We start from the raw sequence: 26,922 nt of genomic DNA, 5'->3' as shown, positions 1-26,922 counted from the left end.
ACAAGTCTAAAGTCTTTCCCATCGTTTTTCCCATCACAATCCATCTCTTTTTAGAGATCTGGATCATTTGCCTCGCTTCAGTAATAAAAGTTGGTTTATTGGCTCTTCGTTTGACACCAGTTTAAAGTGTATGTCAAAATGGAAGAAAGGAAACTTATTCTCAAAGTAACTACTGTGGTTCACATTAAAGAGCTAGTCTCACAGCTCAGTACAAGACTCCTCTAGACTTCATTTGGCGAGATGTGTGGAAGGAGGTCTGCAGGACTCCACAGATCAGCTCTGTCTGAATTTATGAACAGTGGAGCTTGTTGGTGGATAAAAATCATACTGAGGCCAGTTGAGAGAAGACCAAAGAAATCTTTTCTGTCAAGAAAAGCTTTAATTTTTTTTTTTTTCTTTTTTTGTAAAGTCTTGTGGTCCAGTTCTGAAACTACTGTTGAACTAAAGCTACATTACAGTTAGCAGCCAGTACATTAAACCTGCCAGAGCTACCACCTCTTTCTCCTCGAATGGCGCTGATTGGTCCAGTCTGTTCTCAGATCTGGCACAGTCATTACAGGTTGGAGCTTTGCAGGATATATCTGCCTGACAGACATGGAATCTGAGTAATACATCTTCTTTGCAAGGTTGACTGCCAAAGAAAGCAGAAATCAGCTACTGGAACCGAGCGAGATAAATGCTGGTCAGACGCACTCTGATACTGAAGCTGTTGATGATGTCTGTGCAGAAGAGGAACAGTGCCTATGGACAGGGGCCACAAGAACATACTAGATGCTTGATAAATGTTGTTTTTTGATATGCTCCCTTTTCCTTATGCTCTCTGCAGATCTACATATTTGAAAATAACATCTACTACCAGTCAGACGTGAAGAGTAACTCCCTTCGGCTAACATCCTCGGGGAAGGAAGGGATCATCTTCAACGGGATAGCAGACTGGCTGTATGAAGGTAAAACAGCTCGGCTATTTTTTTGCTTGGCTTTCCTCCTGTAGTCATTTTAAGAGACATATGGGACAATTTTAATGAATGTAGGTCAATGAACTTCATTTCAGCTGAGAGTTTTTTTAATATTTTTAACTTATTTATGATATTAACTTATTCTGTTTGCAAAACGTTAACAGATTGTCTCTCATTAGCTGGAACTCTTTCTTTTGAGAATTATCACCTAATAAAACTGGGCCTTAAACATTTATAATGTTTTTCTAGCACACTAATCTTCCAGCTGGGAGCTCACAGACATTTTATGTGCTTTATATAAACTCACATTGTAAGACTTTTCTCAGGAGGAAGGAAGATTATGTAAATCTTGTAAAAAACAATAAGGGACTGTAATAAGTGTGCTGTAGAATTTTTTCACTCCTTTTGTTCTTATTCATAGTTTTGCATTTCAGAAGTGGCAAACAATGACTGTTGAACCCAGAGGAAAGATTCACTCTATGCCTGCTTTGTTATGTAATCTCTTCTTTCTGCTCTGTTTTTTTGTCTTATTAATGAGTTATTAAGGCTAAACCTCTTTAAGATTTCTACAAAGTAGTGTCAAAGTAATGTCAGTTAAATAAACATATGTAAGATAGTCTCACACTGTTTAATAGGCATCACCTGAGTGCAGTGAATGTGTGTCAAATGATTGTACTATAAAGACACCTGTGTCTGGAAGGTCCAGTATTCCTGGCTACCTTTACACCATGAAGACAAAAGAACATTCCAAGCAACTTGGAGACAAGGTTATTAAAAAGTATAAGTCAGGGGATGGGTACCAAAAAAATCCAAGGCACTGAACTTTCCCTTGAGTTAAAGCCATCATCAAGAAATGAAAGGAATATAGCACATGAGTAAATCTGTCTAGATCAGGCCGTCCTCACAAACTGAGTGACCGTTCAAGAAGAAGACTAGTGAGAGAGGCCATTGAGACACCTACTACTCTGAAGGAGGTACAAGCTTCTGAGATGGGAGACACTCTGCATACAACAAGTGCTGCCTGAGTTATCACCAGTCAAAGCATTATGGGAGAGTGGCAAAGAGAAAGGCACTGTTGAAGAAAACTCAGATTAAATCTAGAATTCACCGAAAGGCATGTGGGAGACTCCATGGTCAAGTGGAAGGAAGTTCTTTGAGACCAAAATGGTGCTTTTTGGCCATCAGACAAGACACCAAACACTGCACATCACCGGTCCTGCCCACAGAATTGTCTGGGCCCATATTAAAACCCAGAGAATTGGCCTTCGGCAATTCTGATTTATTAATGATATCAATACATGTGTGTTGGATCAGTAGCATTGGTGCTAGCATCCTGGCTAACAGTTACCTTATTTTGGAGCTGAACGGTGTGTCAAGCTATTCTTGGGTTTTTATGTATAAATTATTCATGCATGCCACTTTCAAACCAGTTTTCGCCACTGTCACCACCTGTACATTTGTTTCCAAATTAAAACCATTGTTGCTGCTTAAAGCCACATTTTGCTTCTTTGCACCCTTATCAATACTTTTGCTGCTTATTTAGCCCCTTTTTTGTCATTTTCAACCCATTTTGCCACCTTTTAACCACTTTTCCCCATTTTTACCTACAATTTTTGCCACATTTTTCCTTTCTCAACCCTTTTGAACAATTTTTGCCACTCTCAAACCACTTTTCACCATTTATTTCGGCCAATTTTGCCACTCAAATTCTGTTTTGATATATTTTTAATGCAGTGTTTGCTTTATCTCTGATAAAGCAGAAATTTACCCTACAAATTTAGCACTCCCTATGAGTTTGAAAGATATCTGGTTATAATTCTGAAATTCCCAAAACGTAAGGGGTGGCTTTTAATGGCCCCAATATTTGCAGGTCATTATTATTTTGTTCTTCATAGGGGTTATATTTTTCATGAAATGACAGGGAAAATTTTCTTAAAGTAGCTGATTTATAACAAACGACTAATCTCATGTTTTGTCTCTCCCCAAACAGAGGAGATCCTTCAGACCCATGTTGCACACTGGTGGTCACCTGACGGAGAGAGGCTGGCCTTCCTGGTCCTCAATGACAGTCTGGTGCCTAACATGGCGTTACCTCGCTTCACCGGCATGACATACCCCAAAGGAAAGCAGTATCCATACCCTAAGGTAAGAAATATTCACTTGACATACATGCCTTTCTTTAAAAAAAAAAAAAAAAAAAAAAAACTGCATTGAACTGTCTGCACCACTGCAACTTCCCTCTAAAATGGAGTCAATGCATTGCAAATCTTGCAGGAATAAGCTTTTTTGTCATTGTGGTTGCCAGTGCTGCAGGGTTGGATACCACGGCTGTAAAGTTAAAGGAGCAGCAAAAACAAGTTTCCCCTGTAGTAGCAGCCTCACCTGAATGTGGCACAATGCAGCACACCCCAGTGATTGCAGACATAACCCAGTTTTCACAAAGCACTTGGCTTGCTTCAATAACTTCCCCCCTCTGTGATTGAATGCAGCACCTGCTCTCTATAGAGCTTCTTATAGGGCTCCATCTGTGAGAACCATCAGAGACTTCATTCAGGCGGAGCAGGAAATCAGAGAGGAACATGGTGTTACAGGTGGAAGGAAATACAGGAAAATTATTACACAAGATCCAAAATTGACTTCTTGAATTATTCACTTCATACAGCACTGTGTCCCTGCTGCTATGATGTCTGAGTGAAAGTTTGTCTGCAGAAATGTATTCGAATGAGAACAACACAGAGCAAATACTCGCTCTTTATGATTGCAGCTGCTTCAGTGAAGTGTTTCTTCTAATGCAGAGTGTTAAATCAGTCATCTTTTTTATGTTTTTAGTTGTTTGTTCTTATGATTTCTGCACAACACATGCATTTATGTCTGTACATTTATAAGAATCAGAAGAAGCATTTGAATGTTCTCAATGAATTATTCATCCACTTCAGCGTTGTGCAACACTTTATAAGTCGCACTCAACATTTTGGATGTTGTTGCATAAAGCATTCCTCCCACAGCAGTGATGTGAGACTTTGCTCTACAGTCTGACCTGTTGGTTTTATACACAGGCGGGCCAACCCAACTCGGCGGTGAAGCTGTTCGTGGTTAATCTCTACGGGCCGACGCACACGCTGGAGCTCATGCCACCAGAGACACTCAAACTACGGTGAGAAGTTCTGTTTGTCAAACTGTGTAGACCTCAGATGATCATTTTGACTCTGTATTTAACTGGAGAACCTTATAATGCAACTTATGTCCTCACATTACATCAGCTCTAGATTTCCAAACAACTCAGCTGAAAAATGGCGATCATCATCAAGCTGAGGTCAGACTACAGGTCTGTTATGATGGTTGCATGGGGAATGCAAAGCCATCTGAAGTTGGTCCTACATGAAAAAGGAATATCCTCCCTGTTTAGAAATCATGAATTAACTGTGATAAACCACGTTTTTGGAAAGAAAGAGTTCAGTTTCACTAGTAACACCCAGGCCTGATTACTGCCAGACCTGTTGATTCCAGAAACCCCTTAAATAGAGTCAACTAAGTTGACTAAGAGATCTCTAAAAGTAACACATCTAAAGAATTCGAGAACAGATGAGAAACAAAGCTTTTTTAGTCTGGGAAGGGTTACAAAGCCATTTCTAAGGCTTTGAGACTCCAGCAAAACAAGGTGAGAGCCATTATCCACAAATGGGGAAAACTTGGAACAACAGTGAACCTTCCCAGGAGAGGCCAGCCTACCAAAATTACTCCAAGAGTGCACTGACCACTCATCCAGGCGGTCACAAAAGAACCCAGAACAACATCTAAATACCTGCAGGTCTCACTTGACTCAGGTAAGGTCAGTGTTCATGGTTCAACTATAAGAAAGAGCAAAAATGGCATCCATGGGAGAGTTCCAAGGCAGAAATCACTGCTGGCTAAAAAGAAGACAAAGTCTTGTCTCATATTTGACCAAAAACACCTTGATGATCCCCAAGACTTTTGGGAAAACATTCTGTATTTTTGCATGTTACATCTGCCGTAAAACTAACACAGCATTTCATCAAAAGACGAGATACCAACAGTCAAACGCAGTGGTGGTAGTGTGATGGTCAGGAGCTGCTTTTTCTGCTTCATAACCTCTGGGAATTAGAGTAATTGATGGAACCATGGATTCTGCTCCTGACTAGAAAATCGAGAAGTAAAATGTCTAGCCATCAGTCCATGACCTCAAGCTCAAGAGCACTTGGATTATGCAGCAGGACAGTGTTCCCAAACACACCAGCAAGTTCACCTTTGAATGGCTTTAAAAACAAAATGAAGGTTTAGGAGTGGCCTAGTCGAAGTCTAGATGTCAGTCTGATTGAGATGCTGTGGCAAGAGCTCAGACAAGCCATTCATGCTGGAAAACCCTCCAAAGGCTGAATTAAAACTATTCTGCAAAGAAGACTGGGCCAAAATTAATACAAAGTGATGTGAAAGACTTCTTGCCAGTTATTTCAAACACTTACTAGCTGTCATGGGTAGAACAACCAGTTATTAGGTTAAGAGGGTAATTACTTTTTTCACATAGGACCAGGTATGTTTGGATGACTTTTTCCCCAATATCAAGATAAAACCACAGTATGTCCTACTGCTAATTTCAAATCGCAGAAAGGGCAATATTTCTTTGATCTGAAATGTGTGCCAGAATACTAGTTTGTTTTTTTATATTTTGAAAAAAAAAAAGAGATGGTATGCTCTTCACATCATCCGATCACTCAAGTGTCATTATTTTCCTTGAGTAGTTTGCAAAAAATGAGTGAAAAATAAAACACCACAGATCACACAAAATCATAGATCAGAAAACTTTGGTGAATTTCAAGATCTTGTGTCAAAACTGTATAAGATGCTTTTATTTAGATGTGGTTTTTTTTTTCAGTTTTCTATTTTTCCATACAAATAAACAGAGGAGAAAAATAAATAAAAAACAGAACACAAAAAAGCTCAGCACAAAGGAGTAAAGAGCCAAAACTTGACTTGGTTCTCTGTCCTGATATTACTCAGTTTACCTGTGTAGCGTGAAAGCAATGCTGCAACTATAAAACCATTCCAGCGCTCGTGTAAAAGACATATATATATATATATATATATATATATATATATATATATATATATATATATATATATAGTAAAAGGATTGAATGAAAGGCCTTTAGAGGCATGCACTCTCTCTGTTGTGCTTGCATATGCATGCCAACAAGTGCTTGGCCTCACCTGCTCCTTGTATAATGTGGGTTTTTTTTAAACCTGGAGGTAATACTGTAAAACTGTGGGATTATTTTGGGAAGGTTTTGATAAATGAATACTGCTAAATCCTAGCTCTCTGCATTGGTCAGATGAGATGATCACTAAGTATACAATAGCTCATATTAAACCAAGTGTCTCACTCTTTTTGTTAAATTGACCTTAGGTAAAGCATTGAATTCATGTTGTAAGCATTGAAAGTTGCAGGTTGTTGACATTTCAGTCATTCTGAAGAGTTAAGAGAATTTGATAACTGCATTTACTTGAATGATCTTTTTTCATTGGCAGTGCATGTACATATTCATTGAGTTTAAAACTGTTGCTCTAAATCTAATGGGTTTTTTTGTTTTGTTTTTTTGTTTTATTTTCCTCAGGGAACATTATGTAACCATGGTGAAGTGGATCAGCAAGACCAAGACGGCTGTCAGGTGGTTGAACCGAGCACAGAACATCTCCATCCTGACTGTGTGTGACACAACCACGGGAGCCTGCGTCACGGTGTGTGTTTGTCACAGAGCGAAAATGAAAACTGTGTCCTTCAGTAGAAGAAAAAACCTTTTAAGCATTTCAGAAGTAAATAGACACATCTGAAGTATGTATTTAAAAGAAAAAGATAAACAAAATGTATGTACCTGTGTAATTTTCCACCTTGACAGCATTTTGGATGTGAAGTGCTTTTCAAAAACTTAATTGGACTTTAGGAAGGGTACACATTTGATCAAACCAAACAGGTTCCTGGTTTCACTCTCAAGGTGACTTAGGTTTGCTCTGTAGTCTCCTTTATCTCTCTTCAAGTGTACACTCATTACATCAATGGCTTCCCTGTTTAACCGACTGTTTGTTTTGTAATTTGTTATTGTGAGCTGGAGAGCATCTAAGTTAGCATGACTACACTTTGGCATAATTGAACTCTGAAGAATACAGGTACCTTGAACACCTCTGAGACACACTTGTTGAGCTTTTCAGTAATTATGGAGGCAAACATTCACTTTGTTGCACAATCTCAGCAAGTTATCAGAATTGTAGATAAGACACAAAAGTTTAGAAAGCAGTCAAAAATAACTAGTTAAAGGTCTTTAAATGATTGAAAGTGATTAAGATGGACTGAATTGCTTCTATTTAATGCAATGCCATGCTAAGAGTCACATAGTGATCATTGTGTAATGTTTACCTTTGATCGTCCACCACAGGAAAGGCATGCAACCCTAAATCCAACAGTGAGACAAATCAAATTGTTTCAGCAAAATGGCAATGAAATAATTTGAAAAGGAAGCTTCACTGCTCTTTATAACATCGTCAGACTACAAGTTTTGGTTGTTGTTGGATAAAACTTGTTACGAGGCCGATGAAAAAGGTGCAAAAATAACTTCCCCACCAGGGGAAGCTTTCAGTTCTGCTCTTTGCTCTTGTTTTGAATTAAAAAACATGGTCCAGTTCTGATAAAACTACACCCATACTATGGCTACATCTGAGCTAATCACTACACCAGCAGCAGCCATTGTACATACCAGATAATGGTACGACTAAACCCAGATGATATCTATCACAAACTCATGCTGAAGCCGAACACATCTTTTCCATCATAAAAAAACTTTCAGTGTGGTTCTTTGCTATTTATTCAATAAAGCAATGTAGTTTAGATCTTATAAAACTGACACATACTATAGTTATCTGAGCTAAACACTACAGCACTGGCAGCCATGGCTACCAGCTTCCAGTACAAGTTTAAACTCTGTCAAAGCTACTGTCTTATTCTCCTCAAATGACACTGATTGGTCAGATCTGAAGCTTTGTAAGATGGACCTGCTTGATGACAGACATGGAATCTGGACAGTCCATCTGCTTGCAAGGTTACCCAAATGTGGCCTCTATAGGCAATATATATAGGGCTATTGGCCCTTTGCTGGCCAGCCTAAGTATCAGCTTGTTCTATTAGTAGTCTACACAAGTCCATCTATTTAGTTAGGTTCCTTCAGCAAGAAGTGACAGGTTATAAAAAGTTGACTAACTTTTGAGCCAAAAAGTATAGGCTCTTACTTTTTTCCTCTTGAAGTGAGCCTTTGGGCCATTCCAATGACGCTGTCCATACCCTTGAATTCCTTATGGAAGCTTTTCTAGCGATCCTGGAACTTGGGTGACTTTCCAGCTTCCTTAAAGATTAAACCCACACCAGTAAAGTTGATAGTGAACTTCTTTTTTTCATTTTTTTTTTTCTTTTTTTTAATTGTTTCCATCATTAGCAGCTAATGTTAAATGGCATTTTATATCCCTTCATGTTTTGAGTTGTGCTGTTACAACCAGTGGCAGGCTGTTTCAATGTTGTGTCATGCTTTGTCAAACAGCACATGTCTTTGCTCTCAGAACATGCAGGAGACAGCCTGAATAACTCATAATGGAGAGAAAGACACACAGAGAGGCTGTTATGTGTTCCTCTGTGTCACTGCAGACAGGAACTGCTTTGAATAATGGCACAAATAGAACCAGTACAAAGAAGTGCAAGGACTTTTTGTGAATATTTTGAAGATTTTTTTTTTTAAACAAAATTATTTATTTATTTTAACTTTTTGATCCCCAAGAGAACAAGTTGGTCCAGAAAAGTTCTTAGTCATTACTGCTAACTGTGTGTCACACAAAAAAATCTTTGCTTTTTAATTTTTGTTTTGTTTTTTCTTTTATCTTTATAGTCCCAAAACTTTATTTATTTATTTATTTTTTATTCAAGTGACATTAGTGCAGGACACATATTCTTAAAGCCCAGGTTTTCCTGAAAAAACAAAAGGATGTTTAGAGCTTGACTGTGCACTACAGTGTTGATGTTTTACAAGCTTTTTAAGACAATAAGTCCAGGGGAGACAACAATGGTTAAAAATTGCTTGGGGCTTAAAGGGTTAACTTAGTTAACAACCAGAGGTTACTTGTTGCCTCAGGAAGATTTTAAAAATACAATGTATGTATGTCCACTTAGTGCTTCTGTAGTAGTTGACAAAAATCCTTATCTGTTGGTTTCTGTTCAGTCATTTACTATTTGGCTATCATGACACATCTGCTAAAATAACTACCTCCATATTCCCTCCATATTTGGATAATAGACAGCTGTGTTAGCCCTCAGTTAAACCGGCTCACTCGCTCTGTGGTTCCTGATTCGGTGTGGTTTGCAGGAACAAACAAGTCCCCCAGCCAAGCAGCGACTTAGTTCAGGCCCGGACACGGCGCCCAGCCTCTGCATCCTGCCAAAACTCTGGCTTCGGCTCATGCATGCTGGTTTGAAACCTGGGCTCAGACTGGAAGTTCTGTCCCTAGAGATGTGATAGAATAAACCATGTAGTTCATTATGTGATGGATTATTCTGTCAGAAAGAGATTTACCAAAGAAGTTTTATTCCAAAGCCACTTTGACATATGCTCTATCCCACTATATGTTAATTATTGCTCTTTTGTGCAAGACTTTGAAACATTTGGGTGTGAGCTACATGTAGACAAGAGTGGCAGGCTATAAATAACATTGTATTTGATTAATTGTGTTCTGACACTTTGCTCTCACATCTTTTCCAGAGACATGAAGAAAGCTCAGAGCTCTGGCTCTCCAAACAGGTAAGGCCATCTCTGTTCCTCATCTTTCTTTATAAAAGCACTTGTCAGAACTATAATTTCCTTTCATGTCAATCATCTTGGTTGCAGTTTATCTCCAGTTATACGACATTAAAGGCAGCTTCAAAAATACTTCACCACATCTCACCTTTTTGCACACATTTTCTCAATGTGCTTCTAAAGGGAGCCTCTTCTCCTGAAGAAGTCATATCAGCTCAGGGAGTAACACTGCTCAGTAGATGAAATTATGACATTTAGAAAGGGTATAAATGTTGAAATTTGACACAAAATATATGGACAAAAGTATTTGTCCATATCAGCTATTTATTGAATTTAGGTGTTTCAATCCCCGTTGCCACGCGTGCATAAAATCAAGCACCTAGCCATGCAGTCTGTATTTGCAAATATTCTTTAACAAAGTGGGTCGTTTTGAAGAAGTCAGTAACTTCAAGCTTGGCACTGTAATGGATGCCACCTTTGCAATAAGACAGTTTGTGAAATTTCATCCCTGCTGGATATTCTACAGTCAACTGTGAGGGATATTATAAGAAAATGGAAGCATTTAGGAACAACAGCACCTCAGCCATGCAGCAGAAGACCATGTAAAATCACAGAGCAGGGTCAATGACTGCTAAGGTTTTTGGTGCGTAAAAGTCGCCAGCACTCTGCTGATTCCATAGCTGAAGAGTTTTGACCTTCCACTGGCATTAATGTTAGCACAGAAACTGTACAGCTGGTGCTTCATGGTTGGGTTTCCATGGCCGAGCAGCTGCATGCAAGCCTCACATCACCAAGTTCAATGCCAAGTGTCAGATGTAGTGGTGTAAAGCACACAGACACTGGACTGTGGAGCTGTGGAAATGTGTTCGAATCATGCTTCTCTGTTTGGCAGTCAGATGGGTGCATCTGGGTTTGGTGTTTTTCTATTCAAACTTTACTGTGCCCCTGTGCACAAAGCCAGGTCTAAGACATGGTTTGATGAGTTTGGTGTGGAAGAACTTGACTGGCCCTGACCTCAACCGCACTGAGAACCTCTGGGATGACCTGGATCGGATATTACAAGCCAGTTCCTTCTCGTCCAACATCAGTGCATGCTCTGTTGAATGAAGGGGCACAAATTCCCACAGACACACACATTTTGTAAACATGAACTTAACCATGGACAAGAAACTTGTTATTGATTAATTCTTTGATAAAATAGGGTGTAAATGACTTTTGACCTGTCTACTGAGCTCTCTGTAAGTTTTTTTTTTATTAAACTAAAATATTGACATTATTACCAGCACTAGTCATTTGTAGAAGACCTTACTCATGCCACATGCATACAATTAATTTTTATATCAGATTTAAATGATCACATTGTCTGTTCTCCTTTGCCTACTGTCATCAAACAAAAACTGGAAGAAAGCTTAAAAATCACACTTTTGACACAAAGTGAACACAACACTTGACATGGCTTCATTTTCATGCAATCATGTGACAAACACAGCAAATGGTGACGTTGATATGAAACTAAGTTGGTAAACTCCAACTCAAAGACTTTAGTTTTGGCATTAGAGAAAGACGGAAAGGGTAAAACATGATACCAAAGGGGCTACTTTGTCTGAATATGGTTGAAAAAAATAACCCAGAGATTGAGCAAAGCCCACTCATCTTTAGCAAATTTATTTACTTGTGGAGTCTGGTATCAGGATAGAGGCAGAGGCTTTTGGCAGGGTCCAGACATGTTTGGCTCCTGCCATGGGTAATTTAACCACTTGACAATCTTGGCGTGCAGAGCTGCTTGTCTCTGTTAAGATGGTAATCTGAAAGATGCCCATTTACTGACAGTGAGGTTGTTTCAGAGTGGAGCGAGGGTCTTCACTGACAGATTTTTATGAAGAATTGTCTCCAAAGACCTCAGAAGATCTCCTGAACTCTTTCTGGAAATGCCCATGGCTCGTTCTGAGGCTGAAAGTGCTTGGGCTACCAGGTCAGATATTTACTCAGTGAGTGGTTTTTGCAGATTTGAACCTGTCAGAATTTAAAAAGCTCACTTCAGCAGTGCTTCAGTACTAAGAAGATATTGGCTCACTTGGCTGAAGTGCTTGGGGGCGTTTGTTATGCTTGGTTGGTGGAGCCGTTGCCCCATGTGCAAGGCTGCAGTCCTCAGATCATTGCTTGCTAGCTGACTATTGGATGTGGTCTCTTCTACACACATTCCCCGTCTGTCTTTAGCTGTTCTGTGAAAACAAAATGGCCATAAAATAATGGGAAAATGGAGCTTAACTGCACTTTTTAACACTTACAGACTACAAAAACAAAGTTTTAAGAGATCCTTACCTTACCAGCATTTTCAAATTAGGCATGATTGTTTCATACCATGCTTGGATGTGATAGCTCCCCCCTCCCCTCTCTTACAGGTCTGCTGTAAGAGAGGGAAGGGGGAGACAACCATATCACAGTCTTGGTGATATTTGTTTATGTTGTATGCAGACAAAGGAGTCCATCTTTCATGCTACTATGGATGCTTCATTATTTCTAAGACACCAATTACAACCTTTGTCCTACCTTTACATCTACCACACAGCTCAGAGGATAAAATTACTCCATGCTGAGCAGATATGATGATTTTTGAAGGGACAGAAGATGCTTAAATTGCCTGTATACATCTGTTTGTTGATGAGTGCCCTGTACTTGAGCATAGGTGCATTCACATCTCCTGTATATCATTCTGAAGACCACCTTATCAAGGGGACTTTGGGGTCCAGTGTTCTCCTGCATCATTATCATTTTTTTATTCCTTCTCATCACTGATTCATGCCATCACCAGTGTAGAGCCACAGCAGTTTCCATTTCAGATCTTAAACAATTACAGATGCAATCATTGCTGAAATTCATAACATGATTTCATCTTACAGAACTGGCATTTGTAGGCTTTCAAAACCGGATTTATTTTTCCCTTTTTTACACTTACCTGCTTGCAATGTCCTGCAACCAGTTGTCTGTGACTTGATAAGCTAGATCACAGGCAACATTATCAGGCGACTTGCTTTAGAGCAGCAACAGCTCAGTTCAGACAGCTGTGACCGTCTGCAGCGACATCCTAAAACCATCTCGTCACGTCACAAATCTATGGTCTGACAGAGCTTAACACACAGTTGTGGCTGTTGGAATCAAAAATCCACCAGCCACTATATTTAACCAGCAGCACTTTGTAATATTGGTGAATTTAATTATCAAGTGTTGATATGATTTGCTATTTCATAGGGTTATGTGACTCAACTATTGAGACGAATATATGTTTTTTGTCTGGCTTATAGAAAAGAGCACATCATTTTTTCCTTCAGTAGTTAGAACACATTCTCCAGCTGTAGTGTGCTATTTCCAGGCTAGTTAGAAGCCACGTGTCACAGCCATTCCCCAAAGGTTTGATTTGAGAGCAAATAGAATTTGCCTGAGAGACTAGAAAACTAAATAATAGTTTGTATGTTCTATAGAAAAAGAGTTCTACACAGTCATGGTGATCCCTTGACCCCAATTCTGTTTGTGATTTTCATGGACAGGATCTTGTGGGAGGAGGGTTTTCAGTTGAGTGACCTCAGAATTCCATCTCTGATTTTCCCAGATGATGTGGTTCTGTTGGCTTCTTCAGCTGGGGACCTCAAACTGGCACTGGGACATTTTGTGGTGATAGTGCAAAGCGGTGAGGATGAGGGTCAGCACCTTCAAGACTGAGGCAATGGCTCTCTGCCAGAAAACGGTGGAGAACTGTCTCTGTGTTGGGAGGGTGTTTTTGGCCTGAGGGAAAGAGTTCAAGTATCTTGGGGTCTTATTCACGAGTGAGGGCAGAATGGACTGAAAGATCGACAGGTGGAATGGTGCAGCATCGTCAGTATTGCAGATGTTGTACCATACCATTGTTGTAGGGAAGAGGGAGCTGGGACGGAAGGCAAAACTCTCAACTTACTGGTTGATGTTCTTCCCAACCCTCACCTGTGGTCATGAACTCGGGGTAATGATCAAAGGAATAGGATCACAGGTCCAAGTAGCCAAAATGAGATCCCTGAGGTTGAGAAGCATGGACATCTGGAGGGGTCTCAAAGTAGAGCCACTGCTCCTTCACCTTCAAAAGTAGCCAGTTGAGGCGGTTCAGGCATCCAATTATGATGCCTCCTGGTTGTCTCCCTGGGGAGGCCTTCTGGGCGCACCCAGCTGGAAGGAGACCCCAGGGTAGATCCAGGACTCACTGGCGGGATAATATATCTCATCTGGCCTTGGCACGTCCAAGAATCCCTCAGGAAGAGCTGGAAAATGTTGCTAGGGAGAGAGATGCCTGAGTGGACTTGCCCAACCTGCTGCCTGGCAACCCTACCCCGGATAAACAGAGGGAAATGGATGGACAGTCACGGTCCCATGATTGCACATAATCCTATATTCAAACCCCCCTGTCTGAGATGTGTTGAGACTGCTAAAAATACAGCCATTTCCTGATATGGCTTTAAAAAAAAATAAAAGCACTTCAGCAACATACAAAATGGGTACTTTCATGCATTAATGAAGTGTTAAGTAATCTGCCCTATGCACCAACCAGAATTAACTTGGTAATCTCTTCTCTCTGCAGACCCAAGAGCCGGTGTTCTCCAAAGACGGCAATAGATTCTTCCTGACTGTACCGGTCAAACAGGGAGGGCGAGGAGAGTTTCATCACATTGCCATGTTCACGACACAGGTGAAGATCCATTTTGTAGACAATGGCCCTTTATACATTTTTGCAGCACAAAAGAAAGAAGATTACAAGGATAACATAAGCCTTTAAACAACAATGTAAAGAGAAAATCTGACCAATTTTTAATCATTCAGGCCATTTCCTTTAGGATTTGCTCTGAGCTGGGTTTAAAGTCAGCCTCAACTCATTTTAACTATCATTTGATGAAGTGATATGATCACTGAAGTTGCTGCTAGAAATTAGAAATAGTTTGGTTCTGCTATGATGCAAACGTTTGGCTGAAATGTTTATTTTTACTTAAGGAAAGTTATGCAAATAAATCTGTTTTAGGATGTAATATTGTTATGCCATGACATTTCACCTTTTATGTGTCATGGAGGCATAGTTAGGAGAAGAGTTGACTCCCCCATACCAGTTCCGGAGGTAATGACAAAGGTGTTACTGAGCCAAGACGCTGTGAAATGACAACTACATTATGACACTGCAGACTCAATGTGAATATCTGAAGGTGTAATGACAGCAGAGCTTCATTACAGTGCTGTTGTGGAAAAAGCTACAGTAAACTCTCCTCTCGTCTTCAAACAATTTGTTCACACACGTGTTTTTTCAAAGCCATGTTCATTCTCCCCTGCCAGTGTTCTGTCTCTAACCATGGCAACAGCTGTGTTTGTGAGTCAGTGCCATTGTGTGTGATTTGTGAAGCAGCTCAGACTCTTCTAACTCTAGCTGCTGTATATTCTTTGTCATAAAGACTAAAATTTCTGTTTGAAAACCCGGCGCTTCTTTTGCTTTGCCTAGTCTGATATTCATTCAGTGCTGTCTTTTTAGCTGAATTACTCAGACTTGATACTCCAACCTCTGACAGATAATTGTCAGCATTCAAACAGAAGCAAACGAGATGTTAGATGGAGCCAGCAGGGTTCAAATGAATGACCTGTATTCATCTTCTTTTGTTTCTCTCAGTTCAGAGCAGATCAGAATGAAGTCCGACATCTGACATCAGGGAACTGGGAGGTGACCAAGATCATCGCTTATGATGAGAACACTGACAACCTGTAAGTCTGACTGGTTTTTAGACATGCTAATAGATACATCAAGCAAATTCAGAGTGTGTAATTCAGCTGCAGAACTGACTCAGAGCGGTTCCTTTGTCCTTCTTAATTAAGATGCAGTCTGTTTTAGTGGGAGTGTTCAAGAGGAGAAGATCATCCTTTGAGAGGATTTCCACTTTTTTCAACAGAGTCCAAACATCAGTTTATTTGCAGCTGTGCAGCTCAATTACAGTATATCCTGCTAGATGACAGTATAGCATTTGAGTCCTCAGCATTGATAGTTGTGAAGTACAGACCAATAGCCACGGGAAGATTATTCCACAAGGTTTATGTACTTTTTATGGCCTTGGTGGGTTGGATAGCCTTTTTCAAAGGGTCGCCAATGTTTGCCGTTAAACAAAATTATGCAAAAAGTCTACAATGTGCTTTTATTTTTACAGATGTGTCTCCATTTATTTGTTTGGCCAGCTCTTTTGTTCAAGTTCAAATTTAAACTGCACCATTTTTTCATTCAGACACAAGGCGACAGTCGGTCCTGATACTAGACCGGTTGGGAACCAACATTCTGTACCACTTTTTTCTGTAGATGCATAATAATGACCCTAATGATGGGAAAAAGTTGGTGGCACCAGCCTGGTCCATGACACTGTATCCTAGCATGCTTTTGGGCAATATTGATGTATTGCTTGTGAAGAGAAAGTTCAAAGGCCAGATGTCATGCAATCGACTGGATGCAGATACAGTTTGAGGGTTACTTTGTATTTTGTTGACTGAGAAGGGGAGATTTGTTCATTAGTTTGTTCTTTGGTTTGTTGCTTGGTTGAGTCTTTGTTCATTGGTGCATTCATTAGTTTGTTAGTCGGTTTGCTGGCTAATTTGTCAGTTGGCTGTTTCATTAGTTGATCAGTGTTTTTTTTTTTTTTTTTTTTTGGTTAAGTGGTTGGTTCATTGGACCATTGGTTCGTTGGATCTTCAGTGGTTCCAAAGTTTGTCCAGTTTGTTGGTTGGTTTGTAGGTTTGTTGGCTGGTCAGTTTGATAGCCAGTTAAATGCTTCATTGCTCTGTTGGTTAGTTTGTCAGTTGGTTGGTTTGTTGGTTGGTGGCTTGGGGGATTAAATGCTTCATTGGTTTGTTGGCTAGTTTGTCTAATGGTTGGTTTGTATGTTTGTTAGTTCATTGGTAACCTTGCAAAGCAGACAGAGTTGCCTTCCATGTGTCTTACTGGCAAATCCATTTGGAAAGACTCCAGTCTGGAAAGTTTGGGCCCAGTCAGAAAATGACAGGACCAATCAGCGTCAACGGTCTGTACTTTCGGGCATGGCAGAGTCGTGACATAAACAAGCAACAAAAAGAGGCCAGTGCAATTATGGTGGAAGACATTAGCATGGATGCTGCTAAAAGATATGTTTTATCAGAACTTGATGACATTTCTTCATTAAAAAAGAACAAAGAACAGCAGGTAGTTGTTTTCTTTTCAAACACGACAAAAGTCGTGTACTGACACGTTTACAGTCGCCATGATTGCACCTCGGTAGTGGCTATGTCACGTTTTGTTGCTCTGATTGGCCTGTAAAGATGTGAGGGACAGAACGTTCATCCAATCATCCTCCGAGTTTTTTTTCAAAGGCTCCGCCCTTTTCCAAATGCCGTCTATGGAAGATTTACCAAATGGATGTGTGAAACAAATCCATCTGGCGTGCCGGGTTAGTTCATTGGTCCATTAGTTCGTTTTTCAGTTGGTTGGTTGGTTTGTAGGTTTGTTGATTCATCTGTTAGTTTGTTTGTTTGTTTGTGTCTGTTGGTTGGCTGAATGTTTAATTGGTCCACTGGTTAGTTGTTGGTTCACTGGTCCCTGGCCTTATTAGGTCATTTAACATTCTTTTTGTAGGCTTTTGTCTTTATACATGAACACCAGTCCTTAGAGTAGTCAACCGGGGAAAGATTGTTTACCATTAAACCACATCAAGTGAAACTAAATGGATCATCCTGCAGTTATAACAAGTTAATGCTAAATTTAGTTTGCTTATATTGAATGACACAGAAAATAAATATGCTTGACATGCCCTCTGACACTGTGTTTGCAGTCTGCAAACCTTGGAAGCATTTGTTTAATTTCTTTATGTACCTACGCCTGTCATGGCAAAATTAACAATCGGCACCTGGTTCATCCACTGATGGAGCAGATTTAAAATCATTAATTCAAATATTTAACTCAACATGGACTCAGCATTCTCAGCATACACAGCAGGGTGCACAGTTTCCTTATTAAATCTATGATTTTAGATTGAAAAGGGACATAATGACTTTCATTATTAATTCAGTATGTTTGATAGCTCTTGTCTTATTGTTCCTCAACAGATATTTTCTGAGCACAGAGGGTTCATCTCGAAGGCGGCAACTTTTCAGGTTTGTATTCTGTAGTGATGATTTTTTACTTGCTGTGGATAGCTTCAAAGATTCAATCACTCATCCAGTTTTACTCAAATTTATCTTTGGATCATTAGAAACATGGGACATTTTTGAATGAACACAAATTTCCAAAGACTGGATGATTTTATTCCAATTTTTGTCACGGTTATTATGAATAGCAGGGTTGTGGATCCGTAGTCTAGCATCTAGTTAAATATGTTAAAAATAACTGAAGCTAAGGCTGGTATTATGTCTGTGGTATCCTTTCATTTTAAAAATTGTCTGAGCCTTTAAATGATTGCAAAAATTGCCTGTAGCGTGTTTATGGCCATGCTTTTAGTTAATTTATCAAAATGTGAGCTCTTTGCCGCTCTACCGCTTCAATAACCTGAAAGACAAAATAATTTTTAGGGCTTTTCTTTCATTTTTCTCATATTTTAATACTTTCTTGTCTTTTCTGACAGCAAAGGATTTTTATGTGTGAGACTGTAGAGCGTATCAGGCTATGACTCCACATGTAATACTTTTGATATGACTGATCTGAAAGCTAAATCTCTTAGAATTGTTGCTCTTTGTCTTTGACGGGTTTTCTAATCTTACTTTACTGTCTGATACTTTTCTCTCCTCAGTGTTAAAACTGTTGGTCTGTTCCCACGTCGCTGTTTGACATGTGAGCTAAATAAAGCTCACTGTCTGTACTTCGATGCCGACATCAGCCCCACGAACCAGCACATCATCCTGCACTGTAAAGGTAGGCAGACAGATATGCACGGCTCATCCAGTGTCCTCTTTAATATTCCCAGTTTGACTGTGTAAGGAATGGGACATGAGTGAGAAATAGAGTGGGGAATGACATGCAAGAACGGAGTCACAGGTCAGATTTAAACCTGGGTTGCCTGCTTTGAGGACGACGACCTCTGTGCAGGGCATACAAATAAATTCCTGGGCCAACAGCACCATAAGCCATGAGTAGACAGAATATTTTAACAGTTAAAAGTTATATCCTGTCAGCTTTTGAATGTTGTGAGTCACCTCCTGATTATTCTGTTCTCAGATTCAAATGAAAGGCGCGAAATTAAAACAATTAGCCTCTTTTGTGTATTATTACATCGAGGTAGCTGAACCAGGCGAGCAGCGTGTTTAATGGAGAGTCATTTTTATAGTGTGTGTGATTTCAATTTATTCTGAGCTGATAGGAGCACATTCATGCTCTGGCGTGTTGAATCATTGGACAATAACAATGCTCCCTCTCCTCAAAGCAATCAAAATAATGGAGAAAGCTTGTCTTCTGCAGAAGGCCAAGTTCACATACCCCCGACAAGTTTATCTGGACACCTTCATTCATCAGGAGCTTTTTAAATCTGCTCATAAAACCTCCTGATTGGTTTAATGTTTCAGAGCAGGTACATGAACACGATGAAACCATTTCTCCGTGTGACACATGGAGGTGTGGAGAGAAATACAAAGGTCAGAACTAATACTCTACAAGCAGTGAGTGCAGGGGAGGACATAAAGTAAGAGCCACGCTTCATGATTTTTACATAGGAGGCCAAGCAGGAGGAATGTGGTGGAAGAAGGAGGAGGAGGAGGAGAGTATTTTGATGCTGCTGAGGGGGAAATTCAGCTACTGCTCAGCTACTGAGCTAACCTTTGATCCTATTCATCTCTGACTTGGTCTTTTCTAAACGACAGAGAGGAATGATGGGAGGTCAAGGAATAACACACAGTTTGATACGATTGATCTATTTTTCCTTGCAGTTGGTTTAATGATCCTTTTTTGTAATTCAGAACCAGCCATTAGTGAAGATCTCTGCTGATTGTATAGAATATGAGCTGGTCGATGTGGACCAAAATCAAGATCTTGATATTTTCTGGCTGATTGGCAATACACTAATATGAGTATATTATTTTTTTCTATAAAGAAATTTGAAAACTGTTGTGACAATACCAGAATTATAAACGTTTAAATTATTTTGAAAAAATGTAACAATATTGAAACCTGTTTGATACCTCAGCAAGAAAAATGGAAGTCCAAAACACCCAAAATTAGGACATATCTCATTGTAAATGATCAAAAACTGTCCTGCACACTGTCCAAAATTTATCATTTGGTCAGACAGACTAACAGATGGAGCTGAGGTTGCTCTTTATAGGTTACTGACAGTGTATCCTCAGAACTACATGAGCTTTAAAAGACCAAAATAATTCTTTATGTGTTATCAATCCATCTTCTGAACATATCTTAAGATTGACTGCCACTGTCTTTTCATTGTCTGCCAACTGTAAACCTCACTGACGTATAACAACAACAGGTTTAGTATCTTCTACTTAGAGTTTTTCATCTTAATGTGGGACCTAATGAGGGTGTCCTGGGTTTTTCTTGATCCAGCCTTATTTGAAACTCAAAGAAGTGAATTGTTTTGATACTCTTATTTGTTTTATTTTTCAATGCCAGAGTTTGACACATAGGAATTATAAGATTTTGCAAAAAAATTCACTACCACTCCTTCTTTTTCTCTCTATTAGGTCCTGGAGCACCGACTGTGATTTTACACAGCCTCAATAACTCCAGTAAGTACTTAAAATGATGCAAGATAACTTTGAGTGAATACATATTTTGTTTTGACAATATTTAAGGCTAATTTCAATTTATCTGAACTGTATAGCTGTGTATTAATTTCCATTATTACTGTTTACTTTTTTGTTCATTGGTCAATAAAGATTCATTCATTTGGGGTTGCGCCACTTGACATTGGCCACTAATTTCAAATAAACAGGCAAATACTCAGACACATATTGTTCCTATTTATCTTGTCGGAAAGCAGGCATACATCTTTGGAATAAAATCAATATTACCAATATACCAATATAACAATATAACCCTCCTCCACCCCAGCTCCTCCGTCATTCTGCTTCTTACATAATCATTCTGTTGTCAGTGATGCCTGATCTGCTCTGAGGGTTTTTGTTGCCTCTCTCCCTGCCTTAGGCTTTCCTTATTTATTTATTTATTTATTTATTTATTTATTTATTTATCTATCTACATTGGATCCCCATTAGTTGTTACTGCAGTAATGACTATTCTTCCTGGGGTCCACAAAGGGACATGACAATACACAAAACATAATCAAACAAATATACAAACAGGAACACGATACAGTGAAATACAATGAAATCAAACATTCACAACGAACCAAGAGCTAGAATATTTCATAGTCTGGAAACAGATGGTTATTCCTTATAGGCAAAGGAAGAGCAGGATTGTGTGCTGTTTCTGTTTAATGCTTTTCACGTGAGCTCGTGGAAGTGCTAGGGGATCCTAGAACAGCCACACCACCAAATACAAAAAAAGCTATAAATGCTAATTAATAGCTGCTAATAAATACACATTTATAGCTGAAAATCATGTTTATTTCTTGAAAAAATGGTCCTGACAGATCTTTAAATCATTGCACTTGGCCATGTGTGTCAGCTGGAGTTAAAGGAATGATGAATTGTGCTATAATCTGTTTTAAACTCTTTAGACTAAAATACCAATGATTGTGGTTACCTTAGTTTACTTACATCTATCTTGTGATCTTTTGATTTTGCTTTGCTTCAGGAGCCCCTTAACAGCAGGACTGACAGAGTGTTTTTTTCGAAAAGCTTTTTTTTTTTTTTTTTTTTTTTTTTTTACAGTAAATATTTAAACAGTGTCATTCTTTCTGTAGTCAACTTACCTCAGTGCAGCAAAATGTTACTTAATGGGACACACAGGAAGAGCAATGGAAACCCAGAGGTACAAGGCTCAATAAAGATAACAGCCAAAAACATTAACGTAAAAATAACAGACAGCAAAAAACTGATTGGAAGGAAATTCACAAATAACTGAATAAAATAAAATCCAGAATATTAATTATAACCCAGACCCAATAATAAAGTTCATTTTAACTCTGTTAGACAGATATTTTTCTTCTTACTATCCATCCCAACCTGCCTGGCTGTCAGTATTTCTTCTTTTTATTCATAAAGTTAACAGCTGTGTGGTGGAAAAGCAAGCAATTTACTGAGGGTTATTTGGATAGCCCCTCCATCCACAGCTGGGAACTCAAGGCCCCTGGCGGTTTCATAATGAGACGTCTATTGATTTTGGGTTTTCCATTAGAAATGCTGGATGAATTCCATTTCATTTAGCTGCTCCTCAAACTGCTTGAATGGAAAAATGGCCAAAGTCATTGTTTATTACATGTGGAGGAATAGCAGGGCTTCTGTTTTTGAGGCCAGCGTGTGCAGACTGCTGCTGTTAAAAATGCTTTTTAGAAAATGGTACTGGTTTTCGACTGTATTTATGTGCTCTTTCATTTTAAACTTTAACTCTGAGGACCAAATTACAACAGTTTGAACTAAGATTGTACAGCTTTAAAGATGGATTTACAAATCTTTCTTAATATTCTAAAGTAAGTCACCATTATCTTTAGTTATATATTTAATACAACAATCTTATCATTTGAAAATGTCTCCTTCATTTTCAACATTTAAACCCCAACAAAATTAAATCCATGAATGTATTCAGCTTCTTGAGCTCTTCTAATTTTCCACAGTGATGGAGAACCAGATCTTATCCGTCTCCTCTACACGTTCAATCTTATTTCTCCTGGTGTTATAATGGGTCATTTGTATGCATTGATACTTGGATTATTGGAGGCAATTATTGTCAGTCTTTCATCCTTTAACCAAGTCCTCCTGTGCCGTTCAGATTACTACATCCTGGAGAACAACTCTTTACTGAAGGCAGCTCTGAAGTACAAAAGGATCCAGCTGACTGACTTCAGAACGGTTCCCATGGAGCACTTTGGTGATAATAAAGTTTGCATTACTGTTACTTTTGATCACAGATCAATCACAGACATTAATGTGCTTTTTATCTGTTTTACAGATTTACCCTTGAAGATCTCCTACCCACCAGACTTCTCTGAATCTCGTCATTATGGACTACTGATGGTGGTGTAAGTCCCATTTCCACCTACAAATTTGATATTGCAGATTCTGACTGCTATGCAACATGACAATCCTTTTTGTCACTATATGCAATGATACAAATTTTACAATCACAACTGGATCCTTTATTCAAGGAGCAATATAATACAGAAAAAGAATGTGCAAAATTAGAGCCCTATCATAACAACATGAAGCTCACAGCCTACAGGACATTGTTTAAGTGATTTGAGATGTATCCATCTGCAACCCCAATCCCCAAAAAGTTGGAGCACTGCGTAAAATGTAAATAATAACAGAATGCAATGGTTGTCAAATCTCATAAAGCCATATTTTAAAGGAATTGCAAGGACATTTAATATCCCATCATCTACAGTAAATAATATCATCAAAAGATTCGGAGAATCCGTAAGAATCTCTGTGAACAAGGGACAAGGCTAGAGATCAGTATTGAATGATCTTTGGGCCCTTAGGTAACGCATTAAAAACAGCCATCATCAACTTCCAGAATTCATTGTTCACACAGGACATGTGTTGAAATATGTTAATGGTGGATTTATGGTGTATTTATGAAGCATTCCAACATCATCAGAGCCAATAAAAAAGCAAGGTGAACATAACTGCATTGCACATGAAAGTGGAACTTCTATTTGATTTTCACAAAGGTTGTATATAAAACCTCTGTAATGGAACAAATCCTCCAGAAACAAACCTAATCCTTCTTTAAAATTAGCTTAAATCACTTGCATGTATTGCTTACAGCTCCAACAGTTTGATTTAACTCTGATTGATTCTCTTACTTGTCCCCTTTCCCTGTGTTCCTCTTCAGTGACAGCACCCCTGGTGGTCAGGCTGTGAGCGACCGTTACTCTGTCAGCTGGGACTCGGTCTTGGTCAGCTCAGACAACATCATTGTGGCTCGTCTGGACGGTCGGGGCAGCGGCTTCCAGGGTCAGAGAATCCTCCACGAGGTCCACCAGAGACTAGGGACAGTTGATGTTCAGGACCAGATTGCAGCAGTAGAGTGAGTTATCATGTTTAAATTATTCGACCCTAAATCATTTTGAATCAGCTTTTATTTCAACACCAATCACAGTAATATTTACGTTAATTTATTTAAGCATCAAGCAGGAACAGCACACATTCCTGGCCTTCCTGTACATAGAGGAAGAGACTGAGGCAGAGAGAGAAGCAGCAAAAAAACCCAGAGTAGAGCAGACATCAATGACGACAGTATGACACTGATTCAATCAGATGTAGCATAATGGAGGAGCTGGGGTGGAGGAGTGTTCCAAAAGCAGCTTGCAGAGAGTGCAGAAAGGGAAGGCAGGCCAGAGCAGCTTGAATATGGTGCCATGAGTGCATTTAGCCAATAGGAAGCTTAGCATGAATCAGCTGGCGTTCAGCAGATGAGGGTTTGCATGAGATCAGCAATGAAATGGTGGCGCTTGACACCCAGGCCTGCCTGAATATGCTCGAATTCATGCAAGTCTTTTTGTCTCTTGTCTAACCATTGTTGTTTTTAGCAGCCAAGTTCACATTCTGAGAAAGATTTTGTTCAGTGGATCAGAGCTGTCAGGGTTTTACTTCGACTGTGTTGTCAACATAGTCCAAAATACACTTTGATCCTCATGTTTTGTAGAGACGGTATAACATACCATTGGTGAGGATGGATGTTATTTGAGGTAATAAGTATCACTGAAGAGTTTCATGGCTTACTGGCTGTAGCTGCTGCTTTCCAAAGCTTTTCAATTTAAAGTTCTCTACTTTTCTTCTTACTCCTTGGAGGAGCAAACAAGGAGAATGAAGCTGGCATTGATTTTGTTTGCAGTCTGCTTCCATGCATCTTCATTGCCGGCACTTGTCAGTTTGGAGCCAGATTCTCCTTATTTTTTAGTTTTTTTTTTTCTCTGCTGTGAAGTCCCTTGAAGTGGTCTACATTAAGGAACTGTATATGTTTTCATTTTAACACAAATTCCCAGCCCATTATTTTTGGTTCACAAGTCGTGTTTGTAAGATTTGCCAAACAAGCAACCTTCTCAATCTAACATAATTGTACAAAAAATATTAGAATAAGATGTGATTTTTAAAGAGTCATTGATAGGTCAGATGTAGACTGACTCTTATGTGTGACTGGCTCACCTTCAAAAAGCATGTGACACGCAATAATTCATGTGAACACTTTAGTGCTGCTTAAAACACTTTACTGAGTATTAGTGAATCATCTGGGAAATGTATCTTGGGTTTTTCTTTTGGCAAAGAGCTCCTCTCATCATTTTTGTCTTTGAGGTTTTCTTGAGTAAACTTTAAGCCGTTGTTTATCTGCCCTGCTAAACTACATTTGCTCATTTCTTTTTATTTATCCTCTAGTGCAAATGTTTTAAACTATTTTTACTCTACCAACAGCAGTATTTGGCATCAGCTCCATTTTCCCAAATGTTTTTACACAACCCGTTCTTCTCCTACCCCATCCATTCAAGTGCATCAGTCTGATAAAAATGCTAAATATTCCTTCCTCTTTCCTTTTCCTGTGTGCTATAATCACTAAAAAAGGTTACAATGATAATGTTTTACACTCACACCTTTGAAACTTGTTAAATAAAATATGAAAAGCAAAATACTGCACTATATACAGTGCCTTTAAATTGTATTTAAACTTTCAATTATTTTATAAATTAATCATGGTGAAAAATAATTTGTCTTTTCTGACAAAAAATTACAGAAAAAAAACTCTTTAATGTTATGGTGAAAAAGATTTCTACAAAGTAATATCAATTCAATAAAAATATGTAAGCTAAAATAAGTGACTGACCTAATTCAACAGAGGTTCAGCCATTTGGTGCAAGTAGTCTCACCTGAGCACAGTGAATGTGTCTCAAGAGATTTGTCAGTGGTTCATCGGTATTCCTGGCTACCATGACACCATGAAGACAAAAACTCTCCAAGTAACTCAGAGAAAAGTTTATTGGAAAGTATAAGTCAGGAGATGGACACAAAAACAATTTCCAAGGCATTGAACATCCCCCAGAGTTCAGTTAAATCCATCATCAAGAAATGGAAGGAATATAATAGATGTTATTCTGCCTAGTTCAGGCCGTCTTCACAAACTGAGTGACAGTGCTAGAAGGAGACTAGTGATAGAGACCACCAAAGCACCTATGACTAAAGGAGTTCCAAGCTTCAGCAGCTGAGATGGGAGAGACTCTGCAAACAACTGTTGGCCAGGTTTTTCACGTGTTGAAGCTTTATGGGATAGCGGCAGAGAGAAAGCCACTGTTGAAGAAAACTCAGATTTAATCTGGACTATCATTCACCAAAAGGCATGTTGTAGACTTCATGGTCCAGTTGGAGAAAGTTGTTTTGTCTAATGAGACCAAAATGGTGCTTTTTGGCCATCTGGCAAGATGCTAAAACACTGCACATCACAATAAACACAACATTCCCACTGTGAAGTATGGTGTACCAGCATCATGCTGTGGGGATGCCTCTCAGCAGCTGGTAAAATGAACGCAATAAGTTATAGGACAATCTCAGAGGACAAGCTTACTAAGTCTGCAAGAGAACTACAGCTCAGGAGAAGATTTATTTTCCAGCTAGTCTAGCCCAAAGCATAGAGCAAAAGCTACACAGAAATGGTTTAAAGACAACAACGAGAATGTTCTGGAGGGGCTGAGTCAAAGCCCAGACCTCAGACCAACAGAGAATTTGTCGTTGGACTTGAAAAGGGCTGTGCATGCCTGATCCCTGTGCAACCTGACATGATTGACAACGATTTCAATTGTATTGCTAGCCTTGTTGAACACTGCAGCTTGATAATAAATCTTTTTCTTATTTTTTTATTTCTAGATACATGATGAAATTTCCATACATTGATCGGACAAGGATAGCGGTGTTTGGAAGGGTAAGGCACTAATTTGACTCCTCAGTTATAACTTAGAAGAGTTTCATTTGCAGTGCTTTCTTTCTTGTTAAGCCATGTT

The 26,922-nt window shown here is 39.1% G+C and overlaps 1 protein-coding gene across 1 annotated transcript in view; it reads left to right on the top strand.

Annotated features, from left to right (window-relative positions):
- Nucleotides 1–26,922, top strand: part of LOC121523123 (inactive dipeptidyl peptidase 10-like) — a 175,310-nt gene that overhangs the window by 133,566 nt on the left and 14,822 nt on the right. The window contains exons 8-21 of the mRNA XM_041807896.1: nt 827–947; nt 2,947–3,101; nt 4,013–4,110; nt 6,587–6,710; nt 9,764–9,802; nt 14,403–14,510; nt 15,471–15,562; nt 17,918–17,965; nt 18,598–18,719; nt 20,495–20,539; nt 22,704–22,802; nt 22,884–22,953; nt 23,772–23,966; nt 26,789–26,843. Coding sequence (XP_041663830.1) covers nt 827–947; nt 2,947–3,101; nt 4,013–4,110; nt 6,587–6,710; nt 9,764–9,802; nt 14,403–14,510; nt 15,471–15,562; nt 17,918–17,965; nt 18,598–18,719; nt 20,495–20,539; nt 22,704–22,802; nt 22,884–22,953; nt 23,772–23,966; nt 26,789–26,843 — 1,371 coding nt within the window. The remainder of the gene's footprint in view (nt 1–826; nt 948–2,946; nt 3,102–4,012; nt 4,111–6,586; nt 6,711–9,763; nt 9,803–14,402; nt 14,511–15,470; nt 15,563–17,917; nt 17,966–18,597; nt 18,720–20,494; nt 20,540–22,703; nt 22,803–22,883; nt 22,954–23,771; nt 23,967–26,788; nt 26,844–26,922) is intronic.

This window comes from Cheilinus undulatus, linkage group 15, assembly GCF_018320785.1.
Source record: "Cheilinus undulatus linkage group 15, ASM1832078v1, whole genome shotgun sequence".
Taxonomy (NCBI): Eukaryota; Metazoa; Chordata; class Actinopteri; order Labriformes; family Labridae; genus Cheilinus; species Cheilinus undulatus.
Note: the sequence above shows the minus strand (reverse complement) of the source record. Positions and strands in the feature narration are given on the sequence as shown.